Source organism: Myiozetetes cayanensis, unplaced genomic scaffold (assembly GCF_022539395.1).
Source record: "Myiozetetes cayanensis isolate MyiCay16 unplaced genomic scaffold, myiCay2020 scf1, whole genome shotgun sequence".
Classification (NCBI taxonomy): domain Eukaryota; kingdom Metazoa; phylum Chordata; class Aves; order Passeriformes; family Tyrannidae; genus Myiozetetes; species Myiozetetes cayanensis.
Window position 1 is genome coordinate 120,636,708 of NW_026086604.1, and position 9,494 is coordinate 120,646,201.

At 43.1% G+C, this 9,494-nt stretch overlaps 1 protein-coding gene across 1 annotated transcript; it reads left to right on the forward strand.

Moving 5' to 3' along the window:
- The first annotated feature begins 1,161 nt into the window (after positions 1-1,161).
- Positions 1,162-1,731, forward strand: FERD3L (Fer3 like bHLH transcription factor). Its single transcript, XM_050320336.1, has one exon. It carries the CDS (start codon positions 1,162-1,164, stop codon positions 1,729-1,731), a length of 570 nt encoding a protein of 189 aa, XP_050176293.1.
- The last annotated feature ends 7,763 nt before the right edge of the window (positions 1,732-9,494 follow it).

A 9,494-nucleotide genomic window follows, 5' to 3' on the forward strand; every position in this document is an offset into this window, starting at 1 on the left:
CGAAGATTAGGCTTTAAGAATGCAGCGCAGGAGTGATGGGCAGCCACTCCTGAGACAGCTGTATGCACAAATCGCGTGCCAAAGAAAATCGATCCGATTCGACCGGGCTGTATCTGACACTGCCGGGGGTTGCCAGGACCAGGCTGTTTATTTAGAGGGAGTCTAGGGTGCGGAAGGGTGAAGACACAGCCACTCTTCCAGTATCCCAAGGCAAAAGCAAAACAATCCCCAGAGTCCGTCCTCAAGGCAACCTTGATCAAAGAAAGGTATTCAGCGGTATCGGGTGTGCGGGTAGGTGTGTTTATGTGCATTTCACGGTATTTTGCGGTACGTATCCAGTGTTATTAGTTGATTCCTCGGCACTGCCGGTGACCGGGGAGGCTGTACCAAAGGTGTAAGAGCAACCGCTTCCCTGAATAAGACCATCTTATCCTCGTCTCATGGGCAGGAGAAAGGAGTTTGAAAACAAGTGCTCTGAGATTGCCCGAACCGAAATGAGCTATACGAAGCGGCCTTTTACTGGAAAGATGTTTGAACTGTGATTGAAGGGGGTTTAGGGGGAAGGGAGAGACGATTCCAACAGTTACTACTGGGAATGCAATATCGGGTCCCCTACAATGCTTACTTAGGCTAATGGAGGTCCTGTCATTCAGTTCCCATTGCGCTGGGATACAGGGTAAACATTCCCCAGCGACCTTCTGCGTGCAGGTCCCCTCTTCAGGACATCATTAAAAGCATACACGCACTTGCCTGACATCAGTCGTCAGACTGGCTTTCAGGGTTCAGAGATACCGACAGAAAGCAGGAAAATAAGTCCAGTGGAGACCTGGCTCTGCGGTTGCTGGCTTTAAAGAGGCTGAAAATCGTTTGGTTGCGGGTGTGTAAGAAGAGACAAAAGTGCTCAGCAGGTAAGAGCGGAGGGTTTTGCCAAGAAGGAACTGTCCTTGATCGCTGTGACAGGATTGACTCGCTGGGGACTCCTCTCTCGGGAGCGTCCACGCGTCCCTGAGGGGATTGCCTGTCTCCTCTCATCAGTATCACGGCGAGAAATTTTACAGCCGCTCTTTCTAGTCCTGCTAATCCTGTTATCCGGGGGGTTATAAATATTAACATCGCTGGGGCTGGGGATGGGGGACCAAATTCAGCCCTCTCTGAAGTAAGATGTCAGCCAGCCTCTTCCCAACCCACCAGCTCCCGGGACTGCTGGATGAGTTGCACAGCAGAGCCCCGCAAGTGCCCTGTCCGGAGGGGCTGCTTGGGGCCTCCGTGCTGGATTTTGTGGCCGATCTCTCCCTGGGAGCCCCCCAGGGACCCCCCGGGACCGGGTCGGGCCTGGGACTCTGCGACGTCACCGCCGGGCCCCCTTTCGGCGATAGAGCCCTGTCACTCCGGGAGGGGATGGCCCGAGGGCTGCCCCTGGCTGCCTTCGGAGATGGAGATCCCGAAGACGAGGAAGAGGAGGAGGAAGAGGAGAGGTCGCGTAGCGCTTCTCTCCTCGATAGACCCAGGCGAAAGCGGGTCATCACATACGCCCAGCGCCAGGCTGCCAATATACGGGAGAGGAAGAGAATGTTCAACCTCAACGAGGCGTTCGATCAGCTGAGGAAAAAGGTGCCCACCTTCGCCTACGAGAAGAGGCTCTCCCGGATAGAGACCTTGCGTCTGGCCATAGTGTACATCTCCTTCATGACTGAGCTCCTGGACGGATGCAGCAGGCAGGAGGCGAGTTAGGGAGCGCCTGAGCCAGGCGGGGAGCGGCACCGAGCAGGTGGCCTCGGCACCTCCCTCCTGGGGACGCAGAGCCTTGGCTCCTACCTCGGCTTCTCCCATCGCAGCCAGGACGGTGTAGGTGCAGGATGCAAAACCAGGAGTGTTTGGAGCAGCGTGCGCTCGGGTCTCGGGGGAGGAGCTGGGGAGAGGATGGATGGAGAGGCTCAGTATGTTGTAGATTTCTTAATATATGTAATTTTTGTAAAAGGGAAGGGGAAGAAATGAAGGTCCAAGGCCCTTTGGTTTGTGTTACATCGCCTGCTTGCTTTAAAATATTTCTAAATGGTTGTTTTGAAGGAAGACTGGGCTGGGGCAGTGGAGCACTTCCAGTGTGTGGAACAGGATTCCAGAGGGTTTGGTTCCTGCCCAGTCGCCTGCCAGGGAAATCTCGGTGTGTGCATTTTAACCCAGCGCTTTCTGCCTTTTAAAAAATAAACAACACTTCCCTTTTCTTTGAAATCCAGCCTGAAAAGTCCACGCCGTGTGTCACGGGGCCAGGGAAGCCGAACATCTGGACACGACCGCTTGTTGTCATGATTTTCTTCCCGGGACCAGTTCTGTCCTTGCGTGTGGGCGGCCAGCGCAGTGGCTCGCACGGAGCAGGAGCTGGCGGAGCAGTGCCCGGCCCGGCCCGTCGGGGCCGAGGTGCGGCAGATGGCCGGGATGCCTCGCAGCCTTGCCGGCACCGGCGGGGCCGGCCAGGGAAGCCGTCTGCGCCCTCCTGAGAGAGCAAACATGAGAGTTTGCGGGCTTTGATTTTGGGGAGGTCAAGCGGAGACATTTTCTCTCTCACTGGAACCCCCTAAGTACACACACACCAAGAAGGTTTAATTGCTGCAAGGAATAAATATAAGTTAATTCTGAAAACACGGAGCGGGAGGAAAGGGGGAAACTCGGCCCGTGCATACCCTGGGGATGTGGGCAGGGTCACGCAGGGGATCGTGTTTTAGCGTTACCTACTGATGCCTCACAGGCATCTCTTAACAGAGGCGAGGTGCCAGGAGAGCGGCAGCTGCGAGGGGTGGCCATGACCGGGATGGAAGTGGGGTCCGAGGCTGCCCTAGAAGCCTCTCTGACCCTTCTCTGCCCTCTCCTTCCTTCCCCCCATGCACCCTGCCCCAGCTCTCGCTGCTGCTGGTACCTTCAGTCGCTGCTGCCGGGAAAGACCTGGATTTGTCCCTGCGTTCGGAGCAGCCGTGCAGCAACCAGCCTGCTCAAAGCCCCGTCCAGCCGCGCTGAATTGCCCATCCAGGGCAACGGTTCCGGATGGCTTCACAGAATAGCTTTTATCCCCGCTATATAAAATTATCATGATATTAGTGAAATCAGGATTCACCCTGGATTCAGGCTAGTGTAGCTAAGATCCTATGTCTCTTATTTTTTCTCTCACGTTTTGTCAGCTCCTGTGGTGATTCTTCTTCTTTTTCTCATTCTATTCCGTTTAATATTATCATGAGAGATCTAATATCCTGTATTAATACTCTAATACTCTTTCTCTTTTCACTTGTTTCCTTGGTTTCTTTTTCTACTTGTTTTTATTGACCTCCCTGACTCCACACATTGCATCTGCTCTCCAGTTGTCAGAATGCTTTTTTTTCCAACAGGCGCTTGGATAGTTAACGCAGCTGGATCCTTTCTAGGAACTGGGGGGTTTCACCTCTTCAGATGGTTTTGTGTTGTTTTGAGGGTTGTTTTCTTTTCTTTTCTTTTTTTTTTTTTCCTAAAAATAAAATGAGAAAAGGAACTAAGAATGAACAAAGTTCCAAAATCAACAACTGTTCACATAACCCAAATGCATAATACTGTTACCATCATCTCAAACAAAGTGATGAAGACAAATTCTTTAAGGACAATGAAAAATGCAATTCAATATTCACTTGTTAGCACTATGTCTCTGATCTCTCACAGTGTGATTATATATATTTTCATACTTTTTCTTGTACGTGTCACTGGATAAAATTAGAACTGTATACCACACAGAGTCTTAAGTTAAGAGATTCATAATGTAAACATGTCTGAAACAGATAATTCAAAAATTATTGGTTTTCTCTTCTTTGTTTAATAACAAAAATTTGGAATTTTTTCATGATCCAAGGTTTTTTGTGTTAAAGACTAGACAAAAGCAGAAAGAAAATGTTAAATTGTGTTTTCAAATACAAATGGATCTTGCATTGTGAATTCTAATTTTTAAAGGATCACTAAAAATTTTGCAGCAACAATACCAAACAGTAGTAACATTCTTATATGAGCCACTGATTCAAAAAACAATGTTGGAAATTAAAAATGCAATGAACACAATATGTAAACAGCACAGATAAAGTATCAAGATGTGTTTTGAGTTGCTTCTGAGCCACACATTGATTTATAGGACCTGAGAACCTGATGAAATGGGTTTTAAATTTTTTGTTTCATGCTTTTCCAAAACTGACAAAGATTTACCCAAACAGTAGCCTAGACGCATTTTTACCCAAGTCATCCATTGTTAAAACTAAAGAACACTCTTACAGCCATGAAGAGCTCAATAAAACAGAAAGCTGCCATACTGACCCATCACTTGGCCCGCATGGATGTGTCAAAATCCTGGAAGCTCAGTCTGCTAAGAATATAAACAAATTATGGAAACATTGCAAACAGGCTTCTTGCTGAAGTGTAATCCCATCTCCCTGAAATAACAAAACTGTGGCATCCTTTCTCCCCTAATTCTTGTCTCAATCCAAGCCAACTGCATTTTAGTCTATAGAGTCACAGTACAGTACAACAGCATGTCAGGCTTGGGAAGACAGTGAAACCATGACTCTAACAAAGCGACTGCAAAAGTGCCACTAATTTCAGCAAGGCTTGGATTTCACCCACAGGAGTGAAAGGTCTCTCCCTTGCACAGAAACCCTGCTGCCACCAAGGCTGAGTCCAGCTCCTCCGCCTCCCCAGAGCACCGTGCCATTATCACCGCATTAGGAACAAAAACTGACAGTGTCAATTACTTCTGGGAAAACATAATAAGAGGTTTTTTAAAGCCTTAGAGCTGTTTGATCATATCCCATTTTTAGACCCTGGTCTGAGGCTGGTTTGTTTATATTCTCTCTGGACACTGAAGGCTGACTTTTAGTAGAAAGTTAAGTTCCCTTGAAGCTATCGTGTTACAATTAGTATTCAGACATGTAAACCAAAAAATAAGACTAAATGAAATCATATTTGAGAGACATTTTGAAACTTTCTAAAAGAACTATAAATAATCAAAAGATTTTGCAATCTGCAGTCAGATTGATCTTGTTTTACAGCTGCTGAACCTGAAAGAAATTTTAAGCAAATTAGCACTGGAAACAGAACAAAATATTGTGATCGTGCTGCAGACTTCTACTTCCACTCTCTGACCAGCTACTATGGCCCCGTGGTTGGTGTTTATTATCACATTTGTCAGCATTTTCATTATAAACGCTCTAGTGTGGAGGATTTGTAACTCATCTATAAAAATTCTTTCTGGGATGAAACTTGATAAGAGAAGTCTTAGTCCTTCAACTTCATTTCTTTTTTTCGTTTAGAAACTTTAATATAAATTAGTTTTTGAAGTCATGGAGGTACTAAGCAAGAGTAGTGGAAAAGTGGTTTTGATTTTCATATTGGTGATTTTTCTCAAAGAAAATTTCTCTGTAACCCTATTGGTCCTTTCAATTAGCTTGGACCTTCTGTTTTTTTGTTTTGTTTGTTTTTTTTTAAATTAAAAATAGCTGAAATAGTAAAGTTTAAAATGACTGCTGTGCATGCTGAGTCCCTGTTTTCATGGGAATTTGTTGTCTTTATGAGGCCTGAATACTACAAATCTGCAACAATGACAGCCAAGCTTTATAGTTCAAGGATGGATGGATAGGTATGCTGGTTATACTCTTTTTGTGGTACAGTATATTGCTGTCTTTTCTAAAAAGATGTTAAATATAATTAGTTCAGATTATTTGCTCCTAAACTTTGCTCCAAAACCCAGTACTTGTTTTAGATATTGAGAGGAACATTCTTCACAGCATTCTTCAGAGAACATTCTTCACAGAACATTCTTCACTTAATTTTACGGTTATAATATACCCAGAATAAAATAATTCAAGGAATAAAAATATTCAACTGCAATTACCTTAAAATTATAGCTTTTTAAGAAATGTAGCTCAGATAATATTTTAAAATTTGCATTTATTCCAGATTTTACTTTTCCCCTTCTCTTTCCTAATTTCAGCACTTATCTTTGGTCTGGTTGGCAGTAAAGTTTAAGCCCCTGAATTTTTCATGGCTACTACTCTGCTGATGACCCACTACAGTCCAGTTCAGTGGTCCTTACATACCCGAAATTCCTGTTCATTCAAAGAAGTCAAAGTAAGGGAGTGATTCTGTAATCATTACTTTTGTAGCGCATTTTTCCACAGTAATATATGCTTACAAGGACTTTAACAATATTCAAATTGTTGTGTGCAATGTATTATCTTAGTGTGGCTTCCACTGCTTTTGAAGGTTTTAGTGCCATAACTGTGACTCAGAATTCTCCTCCCACACCGAGGGATTTTGAAGGGTTCCCACATAGAGTTATTGTACTGCAGAAGGACAGGCCTCACTATTGTCACACGCAGCTTTGTTTCAAACCAAGTAATCAAGCACACTGAGATTCTAGGTCTGTTTATGCTTTAGTCATACCTCTGCCATAATTTAAAAATGAGGAATAAAGAGCATCCTGTTGCTTCAACTTTCTCCTTAGCTCTGAAAGCAGAAGAAAGATACTAATTGTCCATTTTAGTTCCAGTTCCACCTTGTCTTGCTCCAAACCTTACAAGGGATCAAGGGAAAGTAGTACATTTTATGATTTTTCTATGCAGCAAAGGGGAAATCTGTGCATGGAGGGTCTTCAGCCTAAACAGATGCACTGAGAGAAGGAGAATTTAATTCAGATGGTTTTTTTTTCTCTAGTATTGTTTACTTTCTATATGGTCTTTAATTTTGTTAATGATTCTAACTTTTGAAACTTACAGTTATCAGAGGGAAGAGTGGTGATCTAGCACGAAGGACACAGGAATAAATATACCATAGCAACTACCATTACTGCTTGAACATTTCAGGTTCATATGGGGTAGATGATGTCTCCAATCTGGATAAAAAGTAGTTCAAAAAAGACTTCCAAAGTAACTTTCAAAAAGACTTTCAAAATTTAGGATTGCTCATATTTTGTGTTACCAAGACGAGATATCATGTAAAGATCTTGATGTCACTGCTAAACTAAAACACATTAGAAGTTGTGACCTAAAGCCACAGACATTATTTTGATGGTGAAATGAAGGTGTGTGGCTCTGCTCCCCTTTTCTCTTCAGCTATGAGCAGTGATTACAGTGAACTCACTGTTCATACTGGCCAGTATTGCTGGGAAACTATATTGCATTTTACAGTGCCAGGGTTTCCTATTCAAGCTCTAAGGTGTTGGGCAGGGTTGCTTCCATGTGCAAACCCATGTGCAAAGAAAGCAATGGGCCTTGCTGCCAGAGCCCTGTAGCAGGAAGGGGCCATGCTGTCTCCAAGGAGTGTTTCTGGGTGAAGTCCCAGTTGCACTCTAATAAATACAGCAAGGGATTAGAAATACAAAGAGAAGTTTCAATACACAGAAATTTTTGCAAGTGTAAGGGAAGACCCAACAAAGCCTTGGCACCCTGCTCCAACCCTAGAGCTGGTAGTTCTCAGAATTTATCTTTTATCCCTCCACTGCTCAGCTCCGTGCAAAAAAGGGCCCTTGCAATATGAAGAATGTCTCCTTTAGAACACATTTATTTGAAAAAAAAACATAAAACCTGATAGAGCTAGATCCAGCCACAGCTCAGCAGATTTCACGTTGCAAGTGTGCTACATTTTCTATTAAAACTGGCGCCACATTCTGCCATTCAGTCCACTCCATGTGGTTGTATATTTTCTTAATGAGGATCTGAAATCAGCCTCCTTCACTTAACTGACAGTCTGCCAGAATTATGCCATCTTTCCAAATGCAGAGATCATATGATCCATCTGTTGTCTGCAGCCATGCAGGGGAAACATTTTCCAAAGAGAAATGTGGGTTGGCCCCAAAAGTATGTAATTATCCAAATGCTGAAGTGTTTCAGATGTTTCAAGGTGCTCTTGGACCTGATCTTGGCCATCTAAGCTCCTATGAAGTCTTTTAGAATAATGTGCGTAGCTAAGTCATTGAATTGGCAGGAAATTTTCAGAGTACAGGAATAATTTTTAAATTATTTTTAAATAGCTTTGAGCTGAATCAGAGATTTAGTATTCAGCAATATCATCTGGGGACATTTGTGAGTACTTACACTCTTAAGTAGTTCACATTTTTGTTGTTAATATTATCACATCTGAAATGAAATATAAAGAGCATTAAGTGAATATGCAGAAAGATGTTTTAATGCATTTGTAATAATATTATATGCTAGAGCACTGCAGTAACTCTGCAACATCACTGACTCTCATAACTGAAAACTACCAGACATAAGAGAAGTTGTGGGATGATGAATAATAGTCTTGGAGGGAAAAAAAAAAAGGAAAAAAAAAAAAGGAAACAGATGATTGAGAGACTGTAAAATGAAGGCCTATCTCAGATCTTTCCCTGCCTTACTTGAAGAATTGTGGAATTCATTTCATATTGCATCTGACTCAGTTTAAATTTTCTTTGCAGATATCTTGACTGTTGCCAAATATGATTAAACTGACAGTTTAGGTCCTCATCAGGTGCCACCTCCTTGACATATGGAACCCAAATTTTAATCATGAGCAAATGGAACTTTCACCAAAGTACTGATAGCTGTGCTTGAACTACGAAAGCAATCCCTGGTAAGATGGACTTTAAGTCCTATTGCTGAAAACACATTTACCAGACCCAAGATATTAAATTTGGAGACATGTCCCTATTGTTTGCTTTATTCTGTCAACCATACTCGGGTTGACAACAGCATAAGTCAGTTCTCACAGTCATATGTTTCATACATCCAGGAACTGAATGATTACAGCATCCTCTCTCAGATCACAACCACCATACCTACAGACTGAACCACATTATACTGAGGATGTTCTGTAATGCTCATAGCATGAGGTTCACCCTTGGAGAGAAGTAAGTTCTACCAAAGCTATGATGAGAGCATACAGCATTTATCATATTTAAAATATACAGGCATATCTCCTGAAAAACAAAACCCAAACCAAACCAAAACCAAACAAAAACCCTGAGAAATTTCTCATATTCTCTCTGAGAGCAGTAGAAGCATGAATCATCAGTGTGCCATTGGACAAATCATTTCAAGGATCCAGTGCCTAAGACAAAGCTTTGACTAGAGGGTATTTTTGAATAGAAGTTCAGTGTTTTTTGCCTTCAAGTTGAAAAGACATGCTAGGTAGCTGAGAATGGCACAGCAAGGGAAAAGTTCTAGTGCTGCCTACTTCAACCCTGCTTCCCCTCCCAAAACACAGTTCTTGTGAAGCTATGGGTCATTAGAAATATACATTGTGAGGGTTTCTGAATCACTTCCATAGCACAAAAACACCAAACATCATCCCAAAGATTCAGTGTGACCTCAGAGGTTAAAAGAGGAGACTTTGTGGTCGAAGTATTTTCTTTAGCTGAAAACATCCAGTGACACATTTTCAAAAGATAGAAAATCTATACAGAGACTGGTAACGTTTACCTTCCAGTAGCATGGTGGAAATGCAGATGGCACCATGGA

What these genes read in the sequence shown, in the direction of transcription:
- FERD3L (XM_050320336.1), top strand. Translation starts at nt 1,162, where the DNA reads ATGTCAGCCAGCCTCTTCCCAACCCACCAGCTCCCGGGACTGCTGGAT.